Genomic DNA, 27,733 nt, shown 5'->3' with positions numbered 1-27,733 from the left:
TGCTTGATGTCAAGGTGCTTTTTTAATAATCAATAGCTGACACTTTTTACAACTTTCTCATATTAATGGTTTTTTGAGTTAATACAATACACATATAATTCATTCAATTACCTAATTAAATGACAATTAACATAGGCAAAATTTTACTATATATAAATTTTAGCTTTTCTTTTGTTAAAAATGTGTATGTTTACTCTGTTTTAAGCATTATAATGTAGCATTGCATTTGAAAATGTGTTGATTAGAATTTAGAAGATGATTATCCAAGATCTTGCTCTCTGGCACTAATTTTTTTTTCTTTTTTTTTGCTTTTCCATGAAGCCAAAATTTCAAATAATATGCATGTTACACAAACTCATCTTACATTTTCTAAACATTTTACTAGAAAGGCTATAATTGTAATTCATTGAGCCAAATTCTTCCTGATATGCATACACTGTACTCAGCTGAGAGATTTAGAGCCATACTTTGCTGAAAATCAAAGAAAACAACTTCAAACAGTACTAAAGAGTTTTCTAGTTTGGAAAGAGTCATGGAGCTACTATTTCCTACCTTCTTGTTGAATCAACAATTTCTACAGTTAATTGGAACTATTTGAAAAACTGAAGCTTAGAATTGATTGATGATGTGGGTTCTTGTTACCTGAATAAAAATATACCATAAATTAGCTAGTTGTATTTCCAGGAATTAAAAGGACTGTAAAATTATTACAAGAGATATGAGGGAGTTTATGCTGATATCAGATAAGGTGACTGTTTATATAATTCTACACAAGATTTCAATCAGTATAAGCATTTTAATTATCAGTATCAGAAGTCAACAGAATTTGCGTCTAAAAGACACTATACTAATAATTTGGAATTTGCAGACCATAGCGTCCCTGATGAAATTACTCAACTCTTTCCCCCTCTGTAATACAAGTGAAGCTATAAACAATGGGTGAATGAAAGTGCTCAGGTGTGTCCAATCAAACTTTTAACACAAAGAGGGGGTGGACAAACTGTTGCTCATGGACCACAGTTGGCACACCTCTGTTTCAGACTTTTCCATAAATATTGGCTAGTATATTATTACTTATTTAATATAAGGTAATTTGACTAAAATTTGAAAATTCAAAAAAATTAACAGCAAAATTATTTATTTTTTTATTTATTATTAAGAAGGTAAATGAGCACAATCTTATCAAGTATTTTCAGAAAAAAGATGAGGCAAGCATTTCAAATTCATTTTTGGACATTTATAATGTTCATGATATCAAAAGATTAAGTGAGAAATAAAGTCATCAGCAATTTGACTCACAAATAAGGAAATAATGCACTAAAATAAATTATCAGATTAGTATTTCATGTTACATGTGATCTTATCTCAAAGAAACTTTATCTCTAGAAAATTTATTTGTGAAATTTGCCTCATTAAAAGACTAAAAATGAAAACAAATATTGAAAAAGAAAATCACATATCCTCTGATAAAATGCAGTGACCATTTATGATTTTTCAAAGTCTCTTAGTAAAAGAGAATAAAACATTATTTCAGTACCATAAGTAACCTGACTAGATCATCACAACTAGACATGCTACATGCTCCTTGTCTGGCTCCAATTTGAACAAGTGAACAAAAAATGATGTTTTGAGACAACTGGGTATCGAGGAGTATGTTTCCAGTGGCTCAGTGGTAAAGAATCCTCCTGCCAATGCAGAAGACTCAGGAGACATGGGTTCAGTCTCTGGGTTAGGAAGATCCCCTCAAAGAGGAAAGAGCAACCTTCTCCACTGTCCTTCCCTGGGAAATCCCATAAGCAGAGGAGCCTGGTGGGCTAGCGTCCATGGGGTCTCAAAGAGTTGAGCACAACTGAGCAAGTGAGCATGAACTTGCACAAGTGTGTGCAAGGTGATAAATGATACCAATGACATTTTGCTAATTTAGCTAGTTTGGAAATTGCATCAGGGTTAAGCAAAATATATATATGTATATATTTTAGGAATTCATCCTGAAAATATACAGGTAAGAAAAAGTATCCTATATAAGTTCTGGTTTAAAATACAACAAAATATTTAAAAGTTTTTCAAAAAACAAGTAAAGAGATATAAAATAGCTTTCATATTTATTGAATCTACTTGATCTGTACTTGAAACTATTTCTCCAGTTCTCTATCCTAGTGTATACTTGAAAATATTCAAAATTTAAAGTTTACAGCAAACATCATTTTTAATGTTTTAAATAGTAGCTGTAGTCTTGGTAAAATCAGTTGCAAGATGTGAAGGACCACCATAACTGTTTTTATTCAATACTCTCCTAGAGATTCTATTGAGGAAACTAGTTCAACAAAAATTGAAAAATATCAGAAAGGAGAAAACAAAATAAACAACCAAAATCATTCAAGTAATGTGATTTTCCTTCTAGGTCCTTACTGTATTTACACTAAATGCTTCTTAAAATGGAAAGTTTCCTCTCCCAGATAATCACATGGTTAGCACCCATCCCTCCTTCAGATCTCTGTCCAAATATCACCTCAATAAAATCTACCCCACTGACACTATTTAAAATTATACTAGCTCCCCACTTCCAAGGCATTTCAGTTTTCTCTTCCTTTTCAAAATAATTATTAGCATATGAAATACGATATAGTTTACTAGTTAATTACATTCATGCTTACTGTCTACATTCTCTCACATCCCTCACCCCATGAAAGCAGGGGTCTTTGTTCACTTTGTAGATGAACTGGTTCACTCCCAAAAGTGGTGTGCTGGAGCCTGTCTGGACCACATCACAGGACCCACCAGTGCCCTGGTAGCTTGAAATCTGCCATGATGAGAGATTTGCCTTTATATTTGAAGGGACGGGTAACCCACTCCAGGATTCTTGCCTGGAGAATTCCATGGACAGAGGAGCCTGATGGGCTACAGTTTGTGGTGTCGCAAAGAGTCGGACACGACTGAGTGACTAACATTTTTGTATTCAAATAGTGATTCTTTTCATATTTTGTTTCTCAAATTCTTTAACAGTTTTAAAGATGTTATTGAGTACTGGAGATTGATTATACACCAAAATAATTTGAATGTATTTATTCACTCAGAATTATGTATTGAGTATCCACCACATGACCGACATCTTCTAAATAAGAGAATAGTAAATGTTTAACAACTATCTCTCAGGGGTGAAGATGAGGCACTGTTTCGTCATGTTTGCCAATTTCCATGATGCAAAGTCAAAATTCAAGGGAAATAATCACAGTAACTATCCTGAGGAAAAAGTCCAGAATTTCTGGGGGAAAAGTGTGGACTCTTTAAATACAATAATAAAGAGTCAAATCTAAGTCAAAATTTGGTGACTCAATATCATGTGTTGTTTATGAAGTTGCCTCATTTACCTCAGTCATTTTGGTTTTTGACACTTTCTTTTTTAAAATAATTTTACTTATTCATTTATTTTTGGCTGCACCAGCTTTCTCTAGTTGAGACAGGTGGGGGCTACTCTCTACTTATGTTGTGTGAGATTCTCACTGCGGTGGCATCTCTTCACGTGGAGCAGGGCTGCAGGTGGTAGGGGCTTCAGTAGTTGCAGCCTGTGGGCTCAGAAATTGTGGTTTCCAGGCTCTAGGGCACAGGCTCAATACTTGTGGCACACTGCCTTCGTTGCTCCGTGGGACCTTCCCACTCAGGGATCGAACCTGTGCCTCCAGCATTGGCAAGTGGATTCTTTACCACTGAGCCACCAGGGAAACCCAAACATTGTCTTATTCATACTTACAAAACCAATTCACCTGTGTCTTTAAATAATGCCTCATCAGCCCTCTGTTTACTTAACACAATCCCCTGAGAAAACAGGGAAGACAAGATAAATCCAATTCTGTGTGTATAACTTAAATGGAGAAGAAATTTCTAAATCTCTTTTTCTCAAAGCAGCATTTGTAGGAAAATATAATAGTCTCTGAAATCTAAGAAAAATATTACTCAAATTGCATGGATATAGAGTCACAGAATTAGAAAATAATCATTTAAAATCTGTGCATTAATACAAAGAAATTTTTAATAAGAAGTGTTTTAATTATATGAAAAGAGGCAAATATAAGAAGTGTTTTACTAACCTACCCAGTGCAACTGAGTTTTTTTTTTTTTTTTTTGCAAGAAAGTCCTTTATTGACTGTTCAATCTATTCTGATTTTTTTCTTTTTACTTTTTTATTTTAATTTACTTATATTAGTTGGAGGCTAATTACTTTACAATATTGTAGTGGTTTTTGCCATACATTGATATGAATCAGCCATGGATTTACATGCGTTCCCCATCCTGAATCCCCCTCCCGCCTTTTATACAGAGCTTGTGTAAGAGACAAATAGCAGTTATGAGTCGCAGTATAGTGAAATGTGCCCCAAATCTTGCAGTATCAGGAATGAAGACTGTTGTGGTCAAATATTACCAGTTGAACCACAATGAGAATATAATCCTTGAGAGCCATTGCAGAGTTAACTCACCATATTTGTTTTCAGAGTACTATAGAAACCAAATAAATTGCTAACTCCCTTCATCAACTCTGAAATGATATAATCATTGAAGTGATCAGACCATAAAATTTGAGACTGAATCATCAAGAAAAACCAGGAAGTAAGTAAAATTTGTTATTATTCAAGTTAATGAATATTATTATATTTCAATTATGTGTTTTAAAGTATTATTTGCATATGGGTTTGTGAATTTAGGAAAGTTTTGTTATTAAAGAGTAAATGGTGGTTTACTAACAAGAAAACTATTCATGGAGTCCTAAAGAAGCAGCATAGCAATAAGTTTTGAGTTGTTCATTAATTTTTCTTAAGTTGAAATGTTTTCTTTTATAGGAATAAAAATATAAAAATGGCATTCCCTACTTAAAGGAATATCTGCTTCCCAGTAAAGGTTTTGACTATCTACTTATTCGTTTGATAAAGTAAAATTGTAAAGCAAAAGAAAACAAGTGTGCATTGTATGAACTAAACTGTGTCCAGGCAATTATTTCTTTTGTTAGCAGAAGTTACCCTTCCAGTGTGTTTAGTCTATTATAAGGAAAGGAAGAATGGATTGCATCAACCAAAGCCTTAAAAAGGTAATTTGGAACAGAGTGCCAACAAAATATCCCCATGGGTAAACACCCATATTCTGAAGTGAGATATTACTATGTTGTGTGGTTGTTGCTCGGGTGGTTAGTCGTGTCTGACTCTTTGTGACCCATGAACTGCAGCATGCCAGTGTTCGCTGTTCCTTACTGTCTCCCAGAGTTTGCTCAAACTCATGTCCACTGAGTCGATGATGCCATGAAGGTAGCTCATCTTCTGTTTTCGCCTTCTCCTCAGCCCTCAATCTTTCCCTGCATCAGGGTCTTTTAAAGTGAGTCAGCTCTTCCCATCAGGTGGCCAAATGATTGGAGCTTCAGTTTCAGCATGAGTCTTTCTAGTGAATATTCAGGGTTGATTTCCTTTGGGATTGACTGGTTTCATCTCCTTGCTGTCCAAGGGACTCATGAGTCTTCTCTAGCACCACAGTTCAAAGACATCGATTCTTTGGCTCTAAGCCTTCTTTATGGTCCAGCTCTCACATCCGTACATGACTACTGGAAAACCACAGCTTTGACTGCTTGGACCTTTGCTGGCAAAGTGATGTTTCTGCTTTTTAACACACTGTCTAGGTTCATAACAGCTTTTCTTCTAAGGAGCAAGCACCTTTTAATCTCATGGCTGCAGCTACCATCTGCAATGATTTTAGAACCCAAGAAAAGAAAATCTGCCACTGTTTCCATTTTTCCCCCTTCCACTTGCCATGAAGTGATGGGACCAGATGCCGGGATCTTAGTTTTTTGAATGCTGAGTTTTAAGCCAGGTTTTTCACTGCCCTCTTTGACCTTCATCAAGAGACTATTTACTCCTCTTCACTTTCTGCCATTAATGTGGTATTATCTGCATAACTGAGGCAATTGATATTTCTCCCAGCAATCTTTATTCCAGCCTGTGATTCATCCAGCCTGGCATTTCACATGATGCATTCTGCATATAAGTTAAATAAGCAAGGTGATAATCTTCCCTGCTGGCTCAGATGGTAAAGTCTGTCTGCAATGCCGGAGACGCAGGTTCGATCCTGGGTTAGGAAGATCCTCTGGAGAAGAAAATGGCAACCCACTCCAGTATTCTTACCTGGAGAATCCTGTGGACAGAGGCACCTTGTGGGTTACAATCTATGTGGTCGCAAAGAGTCAGACACGACTGAGCGACTAAACCACACACACATTAACCAGCAGGGTGATGATATACAGCCCTGAAGTACTCCTTTCCCAGTTTTGAAACAGTCCATTGTTCCATGTGCAGTCTTTACTTTGCTTCTTGTCCTGCATATACGATTCTCAGGAGGCAGGTTAGATTGTCTGGTATTCCCATCTCTTTAAGAATTTTCCACAGTTTTAGTATGTTGACTAGCCATTTAAACTAGTGAAAGTCAGCTAAACAAAGTGGGCCTCAGTTATGCAGAATATAAAATGTGGACGTAGGCATACATAAACTGTGTATGCTTTCAAACTCTCTATTTAGATTAAAATGCAAACTATACTGGTTTTTATAATACTGAGGAAAGCAGAAGAATCATTAAAATCTATCTGTGTGTCTTACAAAGGAAGCTAAATATTTTAAAGAATAACTTGAAACAACTAAAAATTATTAGAGAAAAAAGCCTTATAAAAGTGTTATCATATGAGTTTTATTTTATCCATAGTCTATGACAATGTATTTTTGAAGAATAAATAATATTGAACTTCAGATAATATTCCTTACTAGAATGAAAAGTTGAGTGGAAGTTGGAGAGAGTTCAGTAGATGAACATGTTTTTAAATTTCATTCATTATCATCATGAAGGATACTTTAAAAGCTTTGTATTCTATGGTCAAATGTATTTTGATCTTTTATTTCTTATAGGAAACACATCCATTTTCTGTTTGAATGGGGGCAAAGGATCAGCAATGAAAAACCACACAAGACCCACAGAATTCATTCTTCTGGGGCTATCAGATGATCCAGAGCTTCAGATTGTGACTTTTCTCTTTTTAATCATCACATATATATTAAGTGTCACTGGAAATTTGACCATCATCATTCTCACCTTGGTGGACTCCCATCTACAGACACCTATGTATTTTTTCCTCAGGAACTTCTCTATGTTAGAAATTTCTTTTACAACGGTCTGTATTCCTAGATTTCTGGGCACAATTATCACCAGGGACAAAACGATTTCATACAATGATTGTACAGCTCAGCTGTTTTTCTTCATCTTCTTGGGTATCACTGAATTTTATCTTCTAACTGCCATGTCCTATGATCGCTATGTTGCTATCTGCAAACCCCTGCATTACGCAACCATCATGAACAACAGAGTCTGTGTATTGCTTGTCTTTTGTGCTTGGCTGGCAGGGTTCTTAAACATCTTCCCACCTGTTATTCTTTTTCTCCAGTTAGATTACTGTGGTTCTAATATCATTGATCACTTTGCTTGTGACTATTTCCCCCTCTTGCAACTATCCTGCTCAGACACATGGCTCCTTGAAGTGATTGGTTTTTACTCTGCAATAGTGATTCTGCTTTTTACTTTGGCATTAATAATTCTATCCTACATGTTCATCATCAAGACTATTCTGAGACTGCCTTCTGCCAGTCAGAGAAAAAAGGCATTTTCTACATGCTCCTCTCACATGATTGTCATTTCCATCTCTTATGGAAGCTGTATATTCATGTATGCTAACCCTTCAGCAAAAGAAAAGGCATCCTTGAACAAAGGAGTTGCTATTATGAATACTTCTGTTCCTCCTATGATGAATCCATTTATATATTCACTGAGGAACCAGCAAGTGAAGCAAGCTTTCAAGGAGACTATCCAAAAGGTCATCTTTTTCTCCAGTAAATGCAAGTGATTATATCATTAGAAGAATAAAGTTCTTGTTAATACTTTCTATTACTCATAATCTGTCAAAAACTCTTTCAGTACAGTTGTATGATTCCTTTTCATTTATTTCCATATTCAAATTTTACCCACACTCAACCCAATAAACTGGTTAAAGCTGACTATTATTTCAGAATATTCTGTAATTTTTTTATTCAAATATACTTGAATGAAGTAAAAAATACAGGTAAATGTTACAATTTTGAGTAGAAACGTTATTTTTGAAGATGCACAGACCATTTAGTTTGATGAAAAGTGTGTGAGGGTTGATGTGGATTTCTGAAATTTTCATTTTAGCAGGTAATAGAAATGGCATTATTAGGAAATTTTATTCTATTTGGAATTTTCAGGAAATCAAACAATGGCAATCACTAGAGTGCTGGAAATACAATATAAATATCTATTCAAATATTTTTAAAAGATTAGAAATTCAAGTACATTGAACTCTTTTTACTATTAATAATACTATTATGATAATGAGGAGAAACCGAAAGGGAGGGTTGAGATTAATTTTTGTCAGCAATTACTATATTCCAGACCTATTCTAATTATTCTCTGAGGCTGATTGAATCTTTCCAACAACTTTATGTCATTGTTCAGTCACTCATTCATGTCTGATTCTGTGTTCCCATGGACTGCAGCACACCAGGCTTCCCTGTCCTTCACTATCTTCCTGAGTTTGCTCAAACTCATGTCCATGATCTGGTGATGCCATCCAACCATCTCATCCTCTGTTCCCCCCTTATCCTCCTGCCCTCAATTTTTCCCAGCATGATGGTCTTTTCCAGTCAGTTGGCTCTCTGAATCAGGTGGCTAAAATTTTGGAGCTTCAACTTCAGTATCAGTCCTTCCAATGAATATTCAGGGTTGATTTCCTGTAGGATCGACTGGTTCGATCTTGTAGTCCAAAGGACACTTGAGTCTTCTCAAGCAGCACAGTCTAAAAGCATCAATTCTTGGGTGCTCAACTTTCTTTATGGTCCAACTCTCACACTCATACATAACCACTGGAAAAAAACAGCTTTCACTATATGGATCTTTATTTGCAAAGTGATGTCTCTGCTTTTTAATACACTATCTAGGTTCATCACAGCTTTTCTTAAACAACTTTCTGAGGTAACTGTAATTGTTTTTCTCTTGAAGAAATTTTTACCTTGTTTTTCATTTGGAAATGTTTCATATGACTGTTCTTATTTCACAGCCATGATGAAAAGGTAAAAACTGGAATTACATTCAATTGGCAATAGAGAAGGATAAGAAAGAAAAGGAATCCAGATTGGAAAAGAAGAAGTAAAACTTTCATTGGAGACAGCATGATACTATACAAAAAAAAAAAAAAAAACCCTAAAAATACTATCAGAAAATGACTAGAGTTAATCAGTGAGTTTAGTAAGGTTGCAGGATACAAAATCAATACACAGAAATCCCTTGAATTCCTATACACTAGCAGCAAAAATCCAAAAGAGAAATTAAGGAATCAACCACATTAACCAAGGCAACAAAAGAACAAAATATCCAGGAATAAATGCACAAAAGAGGAAACAATACAGGAAACAATAAGACACTGATGAAAGAAATCAAAGATGACATAAACACATGGAGAGATATACCAATTCTTGGACTGGAAGAATCAATGTATCAAAATCACAGTTCTAAAAGACACATGTACCCTACTGTTCATTGCAGCAAAATTCACAATAGCCAGGACATGGAAGCAACCTTGATGTCCACTGACAGATGAATGGATAAAGAAGTTGTATTAAGCACATGCACAGAGAAGGTTGTCATAGGGTCACAAAGAGTTGGCCCCTACTGAGCACACATGCACAACCATATGCTGGGTTATAAACTGGTTCATAAACCAAGTATCCACATAAAGGAACAAATTTGAGTCAGTTGTAGTGAGGTGCATGAATCTAGAGCCTGCTATACAGAGTGAAGTAAGTCAGAAAGAGAATTGCTGTTGCTGCTAAGTCACTTCAGCCATGTCCGACTCTGTGTGACCCTGTAGATGGCAGCCCACCAGGCTGCCCCGTCCCCGGGATTCTCCAGGCAAGAATACTGGAGTGGGTTGCCATGTCCTTCTCCAGCGCATGAAAGTGAAAAGTGAAAGTGAAGTCGCTCAGTCGTATCCGACTCTTAGCGACCTCATGGACTGCAGCCTACCAGGCTCCTCTGTCCATGGGATATTCCAGGCAAGAGTACTGGAGCGGGGTGCCATTGCCTTCTCCCAGAAAGAGAACAAATGTTGTATATTAATGCATACACATCAGTTCAGTTCGAATACTCAGTCATGTCTAACACTTTGGGACCCCATGGTCTGCACCATGCCAGGCCTCTCTGCCCATCACCAACTCAATGGACATTGAGTCAGTGATGCCATCCAAACATCCCATTCTCAGTCATCTGCTTCTCCTCCTGCCTTCAATCTTTCCCAGCATCAGGGTCTTTTCCTATGAGTCAGTTCTTCGTATCCGATGGCCAGAGTATTGGAGTTTCAGCTTCAGCATCAGTCCTTCCAATGAATATTCAGGATTGATTTCCTTTAGGATGGACTACTTGGATCTCCTTGTAATCCAAGAGACTCTCAAGAGTCTTCTCCAACACCACAGTTCAAAGGCATCAATTTTTTAGCACTCAGCTTTCTTTATACTCCAACTTTCACATCCATACATGACTACTGGAAAAACCGTAGCTTTGACTAAATGAACATTTGTTGGCAAAGTAATATCTCTGCTTTTTAATATGCTGGGAAGTTTGGTCATAACTTTTCTTCCAAGGAGTAAGCTTCTTTTAATTTCATGGTTTCGGTCACCATCTACAGTGATTTTGGAGCCCCCCAAAATAAAATCCATCACTGTTTCCATTGTTTCCCCATCTATTTGCCATGAAGTGATGAGACCAGATACGATGATCTTAGTTTTCTGAATGTTGAGTTTTAAGCCAACTTTTTCACTCTCCTCTTTCGCTTTCATCAAGAGGCTCTTCAGTTCCTCTTTGCTTTCTGCCATGAGGGTGGTGTCATCTGCGTATCTAAGGTTATTGATATATATCCTGGCAATTTTGATTCCAGCTTGTGCTTCATCCAGCCCAGTGTTTCTCATGATGTACTCTGTATATAAGTTAAATAAGCAGAGTGACAATATACATCCTTGACGTACTCCTTTCCCTATTTGGAGCCAGTCTGCTGTTTCATGTCTGGTTCTAACTGTTGCTTTCTGACCTTCATACAAATTTCTCAAGAGGCAGATCATGTGGTCTGGTATTCCCATTTCTTTAAGAATTTTCCATAGTTTGTTGTGATCTACACAGTCAAAGGCTTTGCCATAGTCAATAAAGCAGAAGTAGATGTTTTTCTGGGACTCTCTTGCTTTTTCGATGATCCTACAGATGTTGGCAATTTGATCTCTGGTTCCTCTGCCTTCTCTAAATCTACCTTGAACATCTGGAAATTCATGGTTCATGTACTGTTGAAGCTTGGCTAGGAGGATTTTGAGCATTACTTTGCTAGCGTGTCACATGAGTGCAACTGTTTGGTAGTTTGAGCATTCTTTGGCATTGCTTTTCTTTGATATTGGAATGAAAACTGACCTTTTCCAGTCCTGTGGCCACTGCTGAGTTTTCCAGATTTGCTGGCATATTGAGTGCAGCACTTTCACAGCATTATCTTTTAGGATTTGAAAGAGCTCAACTGGTATTCCATCACCTCCATTAGCTTTGTTCATAGTGATGCTTTCTAAGGCCCACTTGACTTCACATTCCAGGATGTCTGGTTCTAGGTGAGTGATCACACCATTGTGATTATCTGGGTCATGAAGATCTTTTTTGTAGAGTTCTTTTGTGTATTCTTGCCACCTCTTCTTAATATATTCTGCTTCTGATAGATTCATACCATTTATGTACTTTATTGTCCCCATCTTTGCAAGAAATGTTCCCTTGGTATCTCTAATTTTCTTAAAGAGATTTTGAGTCTTTCCCATTCTAGTGTTTTCCTGTACTTCTTTGCATTGATCACTGCGAGAGGCTTTCTTATTGCTCTTTACTATTCTTTTGAACTCTGCATTCATATCGGTATGTCTTTCCTTTTTTCCTTTGAGTTTGCGTCTCTACTTTTCTCAGCTATTTGTAAGGCCTCCTCAGACAACCATTTTGACTTTTTGCATTTCTTTTTCTTGAAGATGGTCTTGATCACCACTGCCTGTAGAATGTCATGAATCTCTGTCCATAGTTCTTCAGGTACTCTGTCTATCATATGTAATTTCTTGAATCTATTTGTCACTTCCAATGTATAATTGCAAGGGATTTGATTTAGGTCATATCTGAATGGTCTAGCGATTTCCCTACTTTCTTAAATTTAAGTCTGAATTTGGCAATAAAGAGTTCATGATCTGAGCCACAGTCAGCTCCTGGTCTTGTTTTTGCTGACTGTATAGAACTTCTCCATTTTTGGCTGCATAGAATATAATCAATCTGATTTCGGTATTGACCATCTGCTTATGTCCATGTGTAGAGTCTTCTCTTGTGTTGTTGGAATAGGGTGTTTGCTATGACCAGTGTGTTCTCTTGGCAAAACCCTATTAGCCTTTGCTCTGCACCATTCTGTACTTTAAGGCCAAGTTTTCCTATTACCCCAGGTATTTTGTAACTTCCTACTTTTCCATTCCAGTCCCCTATGATGAAAAGGACATCTTTTTTGGATGTTAGTTCTAGAGGTTACAGAACTGTTCAACTTCAGCTTTTTCAGCATTACTGGTTGCGGCATAGACTTTAGTTACTCTAATATTGAATGGCTTGCCTTGGAAATGAACAGAGATCATTCTGTCATTTTTGAGATTGCATCCAAGTACTGCATTTTGGACCCTTTTGTTGACTATGAGGGCTACTTCATTTCTTTTAAGGGATTCTTGTCCACAGTAGTAGATACAATGGTCATCTGAGTTAAATTCACCCATTCCCATCCATTTTAGTTTGCTGATGCTAAAATGTCGATGTTCAATATAGAAGCTAGAAAAATGGTACTGATGAACATATTTCCAGGGCAGCTATAGAGACACAGACATAGAGAACAGACTTGTGAGCATGGTGGCAGTGTGGGTTGGGAGAAGGTGGGATGAATTGAGAAAATAGCATTGAAACTTATACATTGCATATGTAAAGTAGGTAGCCAATGAGAGGTTGGGGTATAACACAGGGCTCTGTGACAATGTAGAGGGGTGGGCTGGGGCCGGAGGTGGGAGTGAAGTCAAGAAGGAGGAGGCATATGGATACTTATGACTGAGTCATGTTAATGTATGGCAGAAACCAAGACAACATTGTTAAACAATTATCCTCCAATTAAAAAAAAATGAAAAAACAGTGTTTAAAGTAATTTAATATTTCCTAAATTTCAAGAAAGAATGTTTCCTGGTGAAATGAAAACACAGGTCTCTCTTATGTCTGCTGCTCTGCCTCTTTCTGTCTGCCCTTAATTTTCTAAGAAATATTGTGAAAACATGGAATTAAAAAACCTTTCAAAAAGGGAAATTAAGTCAGTCCAAGGTTAAAGAGCGGAATGCAGAGCCCAAAGGGAGGGAAATTCATGAGCGAATGATGGGAATTAGAACGGGAATAGTGTATACACTATCTCTGGTAAGATGCTGGCACTAAAAGTATGAGCAGTGAAAAACACTTCCAGGGAAATTATGTGAAAAGGAGTGGATTTTGAAAAGCCCTGATTTTTATTTGATTGCTCTTTGTTATGCCTCTAATTTATAAAGCAGGACTTTTATTTTTTCATTTCCTTGAGAAAAGTAGAGTCTTCCTGGTCATGTCCATGAAGGCTCGCTTGACTTGTAGATTCCTTAGGGTATAAATAAAGGGGTTCAGCATGGGAGCTATGGAGGTGTTTAGCACAGCCACCCCCTTGCTCAAAGACACTCTGTCCTTTGCTGATGGATTCATATACATGAAAATGCAGCTGCCATAAGAGATGGAGATGACAATCATGTGGGAAGAACACGTGGAAAAGGCCTTTGTCCTCTGAGTGGTGGAAGGGATCCTCAAAATTGTTCTGATTATATATGTGTAGGAAAGAATGATTAATGTCAAAGTGAACATTAAGGTAAACACAGCAGAGGAAAAGCCCACCACCTCTAGTAATTTGGTATTTGAACATGAAAGTTGTAATAAGGGGAAATAATCACAAGTAAAATGATTGATAGCATTGGACTTACAGTAATCAAGCTGTATGAACAGCATGAGTAATGGAAATATAATTAAGAATGAAGCCAGCCAAGAAGCCAAGACCAGCAGGGCGCAGACTCTATGATTCATGATGGTCATGTAATGCAGCGGTTTGCAGATGGCAATGTAACGATCATAGGACATGGCAGCCAGAAGGTAAAACTCAGTGACTCCCAAGAGAATGAAAAAAAATAACTGAGCCATACAATCATTAAAAGAGATGGCTTTATCTCCTGTAATGATGGTGGCCAGGAACTTTGGTATAGTGACAGTCGTGAATGACACCTCTAATATGGAGAAACTCCTGAGGAAGAAATACATGGGGGTCTGGAGGTGGGCATCCAGCAGGGTCAGGGTGATAATGGTCAGGTTCCCAGTGATGCTGAGCATGTAGGTGATGAGCAGAAAGACAAAGATCACAACCTGAACTTGTGGGTCATCTGACAGTCCCAGGAGGATAAACTTTCTTATTTCTGTGTAGTTTCTCATTATCTTGTTCTTTTCAATAACCTTCAGAGAAAAACACAAAGAAGCTCAAAGAAAAGGGAAATATCCATGGATAGAACTGGAATTTATTTCTGGAAGGGCTATGCCATATTAATTTAACTTGGGAGAACTTATCTTTAAGACTTTTTTTTTTTTTTTTTTTTTACCATATGCTAGTGTGTATTTGGGAGAAGGAAATGGCAACCTACTCCAGTACTCTTGCCTGGAAAATCCCATGGGTGGAGGAGCCTGGTAGGCTACAGTCCATGGGGTCACAAAGAGTTGGACACGACTGAGCGACTTCACTTTCACTTTTATGCATTGGAGAAGGAAATGGCAACCTACTCCAGTGTTCTTGCCTGGAGAATCCCCAGGACGGGGGAGCCTGGTGGGCTGCTGTCTATGGGGTCGCACAGAGTTGGACACGACTGAAGCGACTTAGCAGCAGCAGCAGCAGCAGCAGTGTGTGTATTTATCATAGAATATTTCTTTTGAAATCCTTATTTTATTGATTGGTATGAGGTTAAAAATATATATTTTTAATTTTATCCAAATCACATACTCTAAATAAGAGGAGTAGGAATTTTAACCTAGGCTTTTCTGAGTATTTGAAATACTGGAATAGAAATGCTACTTGTTGACTTTATCACATCTTTCCCTAAATAATTTCTTTCCCATTGGGAAGCTCCTCTTCTTTTCTTCAAACTCAGTAAAATTGTGTTATTTCCTAATCTTTTACCTGATTACTTGTATTAGTATTTATTAGTTAATATAGAAAATCCAAAAATGTCAGGAAAAAGATCACTCGAATGGGACTGTCTCCCAAATGAACATCACTGGAGTTAAATCTTCAACAATATGAAAGACTTCTAAGTTCTCACTCTGACTCACATTCACCTTCCTAACTTCCAACTCCTTATCTGAATCACATGTAATGGACTCATTGTTGTGACCTCAAGTATTGGAGCAGGGGCTTCTGAACTCTTCAATCTAATGTCTGATGATCTGATATGACAAGGATGCAATAATAATAGAAATAAAGTGCAAAATACACATAGTAAGCTTGAGCCATACTGTAACTACGCCCCACCCAGGTCCATGGAAAAATTATCATCTACTAAATTGATCCCTGGTTCCAAAAAGTTAGGGAAATTCTGTAGAGTCTAGAGTACAGAGGAGGCAGAGTGTGTTTTTCATAGGCTGGATCTGTGTCATGGGCTAAAGAGACTAAATTATATGAATATTTAATACCAAACATAAAGCAATATCTTTCAGAGAACATTTTTTCTTCAAAATTTCTCCCATCTAAATGTCATTATTATACTCTGTATGTGTGTGTGTATTCTACTTTCTATTCTACCTTGTATTTTTATATTTTCCTTTTTTATACAATCATGTTCACTTAGTTAAAGCTCTATTCTGTCAGTATATTGGTATAATTCATTAAATAGCAATGAAAGCCTTCTATTTTGTCTTCCTGTTTAGCAATAATAATAACAATCCATTCACTTAAAAAAAATACTAAGAATTCCCTCAATAAATTGATCCAGTTCATGTCAATATCACTCATGCTGTGAATTCAAATTGAATGGTAAAGTTCATTCCAGTGTCAGGAGAAATCTTTCTGCAATAGAATATTTAATTTCAAGATATTTTATTGATTTGTTGTATGTGCATGCTTAGTGGCTCAGTTGTCTAGCTCTTTGCAAACCTATGGACCATATCCCATAGGTCAGGCTCTTATATTCATAGGATTCTCCAGACAAGAATACTGGAGTGGGTAGCCATTCCCTTCTCCAGGGGATTTTCCTGACTAAGGGATCCAACTAGGGTCTCCTGCATTGCTGGCAGATTCTTTATCATTTGAACCACCAGAGAAGCCCTTTTTAGTATGTATGGCATCATTACTCAGTTCCATCTCTCAGTCTTGTCTGACTCTTTGCAACCCCATGGACTGCAGCACTCCAGGCTTTCCTGTCCATCACCAACTCCCAGAGTCCACCCAAACCCATGTCCATCGAGTCGGTGATGCCATCCAACTGTTAGGTAGTTAGAATAGGGACAAGGAGTCCAGAATGGCGGTGGCTAAAAGACCTGGAAGGGAAAAGCCTGTGAAAATAGAATAAAGGAAGGTCCAAGGACCGGAATGAGGACCTCAGGTAAAACAAACAGCACTCTAGGCTGGCCCAATTTACATAGGACAGGCCCAGGGAGAGAGAAACATATAAAAAGAGGAGCCAAAGCTAGCGCGCTCTCTCTCTCCCGCGCTGGGGCGCTCTTCTCTTCACGTCTTTGGATCTACGTGCCCTCAGGCCTTGGAGGTGGATTTTCCTGCTATCTTCTAAATAAAATTGAGCTGTAGCACTGATTTGTCTAAGAGCTATAACATGGTCCATTTGAGACCTGAGAGCTATAACATGGTCTGTGCAAGACCAGAGAGCTGTGACACACCAAGGGGGCTTTAATGTCCGTCACTCCAAATCTTTGGTGTGGCGAGACAAGAGCCAAGGAGCATACACTCGCCTGACATCTATGGTGCCATGACCCTGGTTTAACCTGGCTGTAACAACCTTGGCATGGTCCCACGAGGAGGAGGTCAAGCACAACAGGAGCCCAACTCAGCGAAGCTCCCGTGGTAGAAGCAGAATGCAAAGAAAACCCAGCGCGAGGGAAGTGACAAGAGGCCCACCCTGCTGGAAATCGGGACAGTGAAAAACGAACTCAGCAGAAAGCCCACGCAGCTCAGTCTCGGATTCCAGCAGACCTCCAGTGAAGCTAGGAGATCCTCGCTGCTATGGCTGGAGGGACATATGCCTAACGAAATCTTAACTCCTTTACAATCTCTCATTTCTTGTTTCCTCGAACCCCCACAAACAGGCGAGTGGCAGTGGGCACAATTGAGGGAGTCTGGAGAGACTACTCCTCATGTCCCAAAGGCGGTATCTGCTGAGCCCCAGTAGCTGTTACACAAGCTGATGGGGGTTCTTCTGTCCTTACTCTTCTCTGTGCCAAGAATCAGACCAATGAAAACTGTGAGCACAGGTCACAAATTTAACAGATTTTCCAGCAGGCTATGAAGGGGATCACTTGTCACATTTTTCCCACTGGTTTTTCTTCCTGTCCTTCAGCTCTCTCTCCCAGGACTTGAGCCCGACCAAAACCCAGGATGCCTGGCTTCAGGACCTAATGAAGCTTAGGCTGTGATGTCTCACTGCAAAAATTCAGTGAGAGACAAAGCGATAGGTAAGAGGTAAATTTGTTAAGATTCAGAGAAAGAGCTAGCTTTGACTCCTCTTTTTAAATGTTTCTCTCTCCCTGGGCCTGTCCTATGTAAATTGGGCCAGCCAGGAGTGCTGTTTGTTTTACCTGAGGTCCTCACTCCGGTCCTCGAACCTTTCTTTGTTCTATTTTCACGGGCTTTTCCCTTCCAGGTCTTTTAGCCACTGCCATTCTGGACTCCTTTTCCATATTCTAACTACCTAACACAACCATATCATCCTTTATTGTCCCCTTCTCCTCCTGCCTTCAATCTTTCCCAGCATCAGGGTCTTTTCCAATTTGCCAGTTCTTTGCATCAGGTGTCCAAAGTATTGGAGCTTCCGTTTCAGCATCAGTCTTCCCAATTAATATTCAGGACTGATTTCCTTTGCAATTGATTGGTTTGATCTCCTTGCAGTCCAAGGGACTCTCAAGAGTCTTTTCTAATACCACAGTTCAAAAGCATTAATTCTTCAGTGCTCAGCTTTCTTTAGGGTCCAACTCTTATATCCACACATGACTACTGGAAAGACCATAACTTTGACTAGATTGACCTTTGTCAGCTAAGCAATGTCTCTTTTTTTTTAATACACTGTCTAGGTTGCATCATAATATTGTGAAAATTCTCAGTGTTTATCTCTCTTATAAGCCTGAGCCCTCTTTTCATTCACTTTACTGTGTAAGAAAACTATAGCTATAATATTCAGGGAAAATTCCAACTGAGATGAATGGTGGCTAAAATTCTACTGGGAAATCATGTGATGTTTAGGAGAAAATGAACATATCCTTTTGCTAATCATCAAGGACCAGAGGAAAACAATGTTAAGAGCAGTTACAGAAACAACAGGCTTTACATTTTCTGTAGACAAATTCATGGCAACTCAAGTATTTGATAGATACTTTCTAAGGCAAATGTAAAAGTCATTGTTCTCAATTAACAACAATCGTCTGTAATTAACAGCTGTGTATGATTCAGATCAGCGAACCATTTCTGGAATGCAAAGTGTCAGCCATTCCTGGGATGTTTTTGGTAAAGCAATAAAGAATATATCCAAGTCTATAAGACATAATTTCAGACTTTCCTTCCTTAGGGCTTTTCCACATTTTTCCTGCTATTCTCTTGGGATTTAGGATAACAAAAAAGCTTGACATTGCTTTGAGCAAGATAACGGAAATGGTTTTCAGGACACCTCTGTCATTCCTTAGTAAATTGTAAGAATGACTTCTTTGCAAAAAGAGCACCAGCATTCCCCAAATTCTCCAGTTTAAAAGAAGAAACAGTATTGATGTATCTATTAAAAACAGATTATTTTCCTTAATTTATGCAAATTGTGAGAAGAGGGTGGGACACTCCCTAAATTCCACAATATAATTGGAAACATAAATTAGCTTCCAGCATTCTCTATGTGTACTGTATTTTCTCTTCTTAACATTAAGATTTCTAAGAAACCATAAGTAATGCTGTGAATACATATATCCTCAAGGCAACTTACAGCTTCAGATTTACTGGCAGTTTTCCAATTTTCTCTCTTGCCCTCTCACTTGTTTATCTTTTTTTTGGAGGGGGGGTGTTAGGTTTATAAACTAGGCTATTTTGTCATAGAAGAGAACAGACCCTGGTGGTTCAGATGGTAAGAAATCTGCCTGCAATGCGGGAGACCTGGGATCAATCCGTGGGTCTAGAAGATCCCCTGGAGAAGGAAATGGCAATCCACTCCAATATTCTTGCTTTGAGAATTTCATGGACAGAGTAGCCTGGTGGGCTACAGTCCATGGGATCTCAAAAAGTCGGACAGGACTGAGGGACTTTCACTTCACTTCACTTGATATGTTGGAAAATAGTTTGGTTTTATAACAACTCTCTTTTTTTTTGGAATGATTCATTCCTCTCCTGACTGTGTTTACCATGACATCAAATACTGTGGAAGACCTTCATCACAATTGCATGAAGGAAAAAAAAAAAAAAAAACCTCATGAGAAGAATAAGATTATTTTCAGATTATTACTCAGAGCTGTTTTTATTTCTCTCCTGATTATCTCAGTTTGAAAACTATATACTTGAAGATAAATTTTAACTTAAAAAGGAATATAAATACTTATAATAAAATGGCATCAGGAATTACCCTTACCCTTATCTGTCAGAGGGCAGACTGAATGATAACCACAGTCACAGAAAATTAATCAAAGCGATCACATCAACCACAGCCTTGTCTAACTCAAAGAAAATATGAACCATGCCAAGCAGGGCCAACCAAGATGGAGAATTCTGACAAATTGTCGTCCACTGGAGAAGGGAATAGCAAACCACTTCAGTACTCTTGCCTTGAGAACCCCATGAACAGTGAAAAGGCAAAAAGATAGGCCACTGAAAGAGGAACTCACCAGATCAATAGGTGCGCAATATGCTACTGGAGAGCCGTGGAGAAATAACATCAGAGAGAGAATGAAGAGATGTAGCCAAAGCAAAACAACACCCAGTTGTGGATGTGACTGGTGATGGAAGTAAAGTCTGATGCTGTAAAGAACAATATTGCATAGGAACCTGGAATATTAGGTCCTTGAATCAAGGTAAATTAGAAGTTGTCAAACAGGAGATGGCAAGAGAGAATATCATTTTAGGAATCAGTGAACTAAAATGTACTGGAATGGGCAAATTTAATTCAGATGACCATTGCATCTACTATTGTGGGAAGAATCCCTTAGGAAAAATGGAGTAGCCCTTATAGTCAACAAAAGAATCCAAAATGGAGTATTGGGTGCAAAAATGACAGAATGATCTCTGTTCTTTTCCAAAGTAGCCATTCAACATCACAGTAATCCAAGCATATGCCCCAGTCACTAAAGCAGAAGAAGCTGAAGTTGAACAGTTCTATGAAGACCTACAAGACCTTCCAGAACTAATACCCAAAAAAGATGTCCTTTTCATCATAGGGGACTGGAATGGAAAAGTAGGAAGTCAAGAGATACCTGGACTAACAGGTGAGTTTAGACTTGGAGTACAAAATGAAGCAGGAAAAGAATAACAGAGTTTTGCCAAAAGAACACAATGGTCATAGCAAGCACACTTTTCCAACAACACAAGAGAATATTCTACACATGGACATCACCAGATGGTTAATACCGAAATCAGATTGATTATATTCTTTACAGCCAAAGATGGAGAAGCGCTACACAGTCATCAAAAGCAAAACCAGTAGCTGAATGTGGCTCAGATCATGAACTCCTTGTTGCCAAAATCAGACTTAAATTGAAGAAAGTGGGGGATATCACTAGAACATTCAGTTATGACCTAAATCAAATTCCTTACGATTATACAGTGGAAGTGACAGATAGATTAAAGGGATTAGATCTGATAGACAGAATGCCTGAAAAATTATGGATGGAGGTTCACGACATTCTACAGGAGGCAGTGATCAAGACCATCTCCAAGAAAAAGAACTACAAAAAGGCAATATGGTTGTGTGAGGAGGCATACAAATAGCTGAGAAAAGAAGAGAAGCAAAAGGAAAAAGAGATAAGGAAAGATATACCCATTTGAATGCAGAGTTCCAAAGAATAGCAGGGAGAGATAAGAAAGCTTTCCTCAGTGATAAATACAATAAATTGAGAAAAATAATAGAATGGAAAAGATTAGAGATTTCTTCAAAAAAAAATAAGAGATACCAAAGGAACATTTCATGCAAAGATGGGCACAATAAAGGACAGGTGGTATGGACCTAACAGAAGCAGAAGATATTAAGAAGAGGTGGCAAGAATACACAGAAGAACTATACAAAAAAGATCTTTATGACCCAGATAACCATGATGGTGTGATCACTCACCTAGAGCCAGACATCCTGGAATGTGAAGTCAAGTGGGCCTTAGCAAGCATCACTATGAACAAAGCTAGTAGAGGTGATGGAATTCCAGTTGAGCTCTTTCAAATTCTAAAAGATGACGCTGTGAAAGTGCTGCACTCAATATGTCAGCAACTTTGGAAAACTCAGCAGTGGCCACAGGACTGGAAATGGTCAGTTTTCATTAAATTCCAAAGAAAGGCAATGCCAAACAATGCTCAAACTACCACACAGTTGCACTTATCTCACATGCTAGCAAAGTAATACGCAAAATCCTCCAAGCGAGGCTTCAACAGCACATGAACCATGAACTTCCAGAGGTTCAAGCTGGATTAGAAAAGGCAGAGGAACCAGAGATCAAATTGCGAACATCCTTTGGGTCATCGAAAATGCAAGAGAATATGGGAAAAACATCTACTTCTGCTTTATTGATTATGGCAAAGCCTGTGACTGTGTAGATCACAACAAAGTGTGGAAAGTTCTGAGAGAGATGGGAATACCAGACCACCTTACCTGCCTCCTGAGAAATGTGCACAGGTCAAGTAGCAACAGTTAGAACCAGACATGGAACAACAGACTGGTCCCTAATAGGGAAAGGAGTACATCAAGGCTGTACACTGTCACTACTTATTTAACTTATATGCAGATTGCATCATCCGAAATGCTGGGCTGGATGAAGCACAAATTGGAATCAGGATTGCCAGGAGAAATATCAATACCTCAGATATGCAGATGACACCACCCTTATGGCAGAACTAACAAGCTTCTTGATGAAAGTGAAAGAGGAGAGTGGAAAAGCTGGCTTAAAACTCAACACTCAAAAGAGCAAAGATCAAGGCATCTGGTCCCATCACTTCATGGGAAATAGACAGGGAAACAATGGAAACAGTGACAGACTTTATTTTGGGGGGCTCCAAAATCACTGCATATGGTGACTGCAACCATGAAATTAAAAGATGCTTACTCCTTTGAAGAAAAGCTATGGCCAACCTAGATGGCATATTAAAAAGCAGAGACATTACTTTCCCAAAAAAGATCAGTCTAGTCAAAGTTATGGTGTTTCATAGTCATGTACAGATGTGAGAGTTGGACTATAAAGAAAGCTGAGCACCAAAGAATTGATGCTTTTGAACTATGATGTGGGAAAGACTTTTGAGTGTCTTGGATTGCAAGGAGATCCAGCCAGTCCATCCTAAATGAAATCAGTCCTGAATATTCATTGGAAGGACCAATACTGATGCTGAAGCTCCAGTACTTTGGCCACCTCATATGAATAACTGACTCATTGGGAAAGACCCTGATGCTTTGAAAGATTGAAGGTAGGAGGAGAAGGGGAAAACAAAGGATGAAATTGTTGGATGGCATCACCTATTCAATGGACATGAGTTTGAGCAAGCTCCATGAGTTGGTGACAGACAGGAAGCTTAGCATGCTGTAGTCTATGGGATCCCAAAGAATTGGACATGATTGAACAAATGAACTGATCAGGTGTCAATTTATAATGTGTGGGATTATTGGGGCTTTGCATTCCGAGAGAAATTTGTTAAAAATATAACCATCTCTGAATTTTTGGTTTGGATTCTGTGCTTACCCCCTTCCCCCACTGTGAAAATGAGGACAATGCCTCATTGAGTTATTGTAAGGCCTCATTTACTTTAAAAGTAAAATTAAATTATATAAATTTTTAAAGCTTTTACTCACATAAATATTGTCCTCTTCATTATTCCTAAAAATAATATCAGATATCACATTCGAGAAAGATGGTCTCACTATAAAACAATAGTAACTATTTATGAAGAGTCTCATTTAAGGGACAATGCTGCGGTTGATGTACTTATCTCATTTACTCATTATAATAACACTATGTTAAGTTTGGAGAAACTGACACTGAGAGGTTAAATAATAGGGACAAAATCATACAGTTAGTTAATGGTCAAATTAGAATTCTAAACTATTTTTGTCTGAAACAGAAGCTTGTGTTACTTTGCAAACCTTTATTCAGTAAGGAAAACCAAACTCAGAATAATTTTCTGAAAACTAGTGAAAAAATATATTCCTATGACAAACAGGAAATGTAAGCATGTTCATTTTTCATAATCCTTGATATACATCAGAAAGGAATGGCAACACCAATTATTCATCTGAACCTGATAGAAAGCTGAGCTAAGAACTAATAAATCAGAGCTTAGAAAAGCTTCATTGCCTTTTACTTTGCAATCTTACCTCTCTTTGTCCTACAGTGCATCACATCAGCCAGTTGAAATTACAAATAATATATTTGAAACTGTTTCTGTTTTCGTTTAAGCAAACCAGCACTTCTAGAAAGTTATTCTTTCTCAATACATTTGAAATTATTTTATTTCTATAGTTATTATAGAAAATATTTGGATACATTTTTCATTTAGCCATGAGAGCAAAAATAGTGAAGGGAAGCAGATATGGAGTTAATGTGGTCCTTTATGGGTATTATTTCTATGTGGAATTTAACCTGCATGAGACAAGTGTTGCTTTATCCACCACATATGCCCAAGGCTCATTGGAAATACTCAGGTGAATCAAATGTACCAACCAGGGTGAAGAGGAAAATACACTGAGGATTATAAACATATTATCAACTTTTGTATCACTACTGAAACAGAATACTTGCCAGACAATGTCCATAGGGATAGAAAAACATGAGAAATAGGCCAGAGGTATATGCAATATTTTGCATAGTATCTATGTGAAGATATCTAAATGTGCAAAAGCTATGGAAATGGTTTCCTGAATTTCCTAAATCAGTATTTCTCTGAAGAGCAATTTTTTTCCTAGCTGGATAGGATTCATCATACTAAGATGAATGAATCTTATGTGTAAACATTACAGTTTCCTTTCTTATATAATAAAATGTCTCCATAAAGTAGCTCTCAAATCTATTAAGTATAAAATAAATTATTCAAAAACATGAAATTGAGAACAATAAAAGAAGAATGAGATAGAAGATGGTGCTCAGTGAATTCCCATAAAGAGACATGAGAAACTTTGAAAAAATGTTCATTAAAATTGTCAGTCTTTTCCAAGAATCTTCTTAGATTATTTTTTGATAGAAATAATGGAACAGGTTGTTGAGAAGGATCTATTGTCCAAGTGTCCCTTTTTATCCAATTAGTAAACTGGGCCCCAGAAATTAAAGAAAGCATAAAATCTAGGAACTTTACAAGGAATAATTCAAATTCCTTTTAATCTAATATTAGAAGTGACAAAAATAATCTGTTGACTGAATCACTGTTATTCATTCTGTTATTCGTTCCATAAATATTTTTTTACAGACCCGCTATCTTTAGATACTATACAAAAACAGGGACACAATGGAATCAAAGTAGAAATGTTTCCCACCTTCACTCAGTTTACTAAGGAATCTCCAAACACAAACCTGAGGAGACACATCTTTAGAAAAGATCTGAGAAGCTCCCAGAAACTCTAGATGGACCGAATGATTATGGTTTCCCCTAAACAAATCCATCTTCAGGGAGAGGTGACTGTTTTGTCAAATGTGTAGATAGCAACCAATTTATAAGGGACATGAAAAAAGAGAAAATAACCCAATCAAATAAACAAAATAAATTTCAAAAAGTAGACCCTAAAAAATTGGAGGTTTGTGAACCCTTCACCAAGAATGAAAAAAATTTGTCATAAATATGATCACTAAGTTCAGGAAAGTGGCAGTGATTTAGTTTTATTGCATTTACTCTGAATTATTTGAATATAAATATTTTTCAAAAGTGATAGAGAATATGTGAATTTTATGACTAGTACATAATATGATAAACGTTTACCTTGAAAATAGATACTGAACTTTACAAAATAAAAAACTCTACATTTAAAGTACATTTTATCTCTTTGGACTTTTATCTCTTTAGTGCCTTATCATTGTCAATATATAAACTCTTAAACTATAGGAAATTGTCAACATTCAGCCTGAAAATACACTGGAAATTACACACTCATTTTGAAACTCTACATTTGAAGTATGATGTTGCATTATAGGATCTTTTCAGGGACTGATTAACAGAATTAAAACTATCTATTCACATCGTGCTATGTCTTAAAGAAATACGTTTCATTTCCAGAAAATTCTGAATGAGAAATAACATTTGCTATAATTTTAAATACAAATAACAATGCACTGGAGAAACTTGGGCATTGAAGTGAAAGAAACATTGGGAAATTATTATATTAACTATCATGTAGCTTGTTAAGAGACTATAAACAGCAAACATAGCTATACAGATATTTAGGATTTTCAGGGTTTAATCTAATTTATATTTAAAGTAGCCTTCATTTTTTACCAAAATCTCACTTATTGGCAGGAAACATTGCTTTATAGACCATGTCTTTGAAGGCTTCTTTTACTGGCTGGTCTCTCAAGAGTGTAGATGTAGGGGTTCAACATGGGGGCCACAGAGGTACTAAGAATAGCTACTCCTCTTATTAATTACACCATTTCTCTGGTCAACGGATTAGCATACATGAATATACAGCTTCCAGAGGAGATAGAAATGGCAATCATGTGAGTGGAACAAGTAGAGAAGGCCTTTTTTCTCTGACTAGCAGATGGAATTCTCTAAATAGCCCTAATAATGTGCATATAGTACAAAATCACTAATGCCAAGGTGAACAGCAAACTAACAAAAGCAAAGTAAAAATCCCATCACCACTGGAAGTCATGTATCTGAACAAGACAATTGTAAAAGAGGGAAACAGTCACACACAAGATGATCAATGTGAACAAGACGATTGTAAAAGGGGAAAACAGTCACACCAAAAGTGATCAAAAAGTGATTACTGTGCTTCAATTGAAAGCACAGTAATCCAGCTGGATGAAAAGCATAAGGCGTTGGAAGATGGTAAGAAACCTGCCCAGCCCAAGCACAGAGCACACGCAGGCTGCAGAATTTCCTGCTCACAATGGTTGTGTAATGCAGGGGTTTGCAGATGGCAATGTAGTGGTCATAGGACATTAAGGTTAGAATGTGAAATTCAGTCACCCCCATGAAAATAGAGAAAAATAGTTAGGCTGCACAATTGTAAGAAATAGTCTTGTCCCCGGTGATGATTGCCCCCAGAAATCAAGGGATACACACATAGTAAAGGAGATTTCTAAGAAAGAGAAGTTTCGGAGGAAGAAATACATTGGTGTCTGGAGATGGGAGTCCACCCAGGTTAGGGTGATAATAGGTTTCCAGTAACAATACATGTGTGATAAATAAAAAGAGGAAAATCACAATCTTAAGGTCAGGACCATCAGAAAGGCCTAGGAGGACAAACCCTGTGATCACCGTGTCTGGTTCATTTCTCTGTCTCTTTTTCTCCTTTTTCCTTCTTGTAAATATATTTAGGTGGAAAGTGTATTAAAGGGAAAAGATGAAAGATTTAATTCATTGTGATCAATATCATTATCATGAATACAATTCTAAAACATTCTCTATATTCATGCTGATGTTATTTTCTTTTGATTATTTTCTTTGCATTGTACCTTAAAACGTTTGAGTCCTGCTTTATTTACTAGCACTCATTCTAAATCGAGCAGGAAATGTTAGGAAAATTTCATACAATAAGTCGTATTATTCAGTGACTATAAATTAAACCAATCCTTTTGCTTTGTCCAATTTATTCAAATAATTGCATTTTTAAAAGAAATACTCATTTAAATACATTTTTCTGTGATGTATTTATTAGACGATACCATAACTTGAAAGTGTTTCCCAGATGGCTCAGTGGTAAAGAATCCACCTGCCAAGCAGGAGACGTGGGTTCAAATCTGGGTCGAGAAGATCCTCTGGAAAAAGAAATGGTAAACCACTCCAGTATTCTTGCCTGGAAAATCATGGACAGAGGAACCTGGCAGGCAACAGTCCATGGTCACAAAGAGTGTTGATAACACGTCTATAACCCTTAAAGTATTTTCCTCTTGGCCTTTGGTGGCACTTTGGATTCACCGGCAT

At 37.4% G+C, this 27,733-nt stretch overlaps 2 protein-coding genes and 1 pseudogene across 2 annotated transcripts; 1 reads left to right on the top strand and 2 right to left on the bottom strand.

Annotated features, from left to right (window-relative positions):
* The first annotated feature begins 6,973 nt into the window (after positions 1-6,973).
* LOC133043157 (olfactory receptor 6C3-like) lies at positions 6,974-7,918 on the top strand. The gene has a single exon (XM_061124000.1). The coding sequence runs from the start codon at positions 6,974-6,976 to the stop codon at positions 7,916-7,918; it is 945 nt and encodes a 314-aa protein (XP_060979983.1).
* Positions 7,919-13,719: 5,801 nt separating this feature from the next.
* On the bottom strand, positions 13,720-14,658 carry LOC133043383 (olfactory receptor 6C1-like). Its single transcript, XM_061124187.1, has one exon. The coding sequence runs from the start codon at positions 14,656-14,658 to the stop codon at positions 13,720-13,722; it is 939 nt and encodes a 312-aa protein (XP_060980170.1).
* Positions 14,659-26,084: 11,426 nt separating this feature from the next.
* On the bottom strand, positions 26,085-27,733 carry LOC133043156 (olfactory receptor 6C3-like; annotated as a pseudogene).

Source organism: Dama dama, chromosome 22 (genome assembly GCF_033118175.1).
Source record: "Dama dama isolate Ldn47 chromosome 22, ASM3311817v1, whole genome shotgun sequence".
Lineage (NCBI taxonomy): Eukaryota > Metazoa > Chordata > Mammalia > Artiodactyla > Cervidae > Dama > Dama dama.
This window is presented reverse-complemented; position numbering and strand designations above follow the sequence as displayed.

Coding starts and splice junctions, on each gene's coding strand:
- LOC133043157 (XM_061124000.1), top strand. CDS start 6,974: ATGAAAAACCACACAAGACCCACAGAATTCATTCTTCTGGGGCTATCA.
- LOC133043383 (XM_061124187.1), bottom strand. CDS start 14,658: ATGAGAAACTACACAGAAATAAGAAAGTTTATCCTCCTGGGACTGTCA.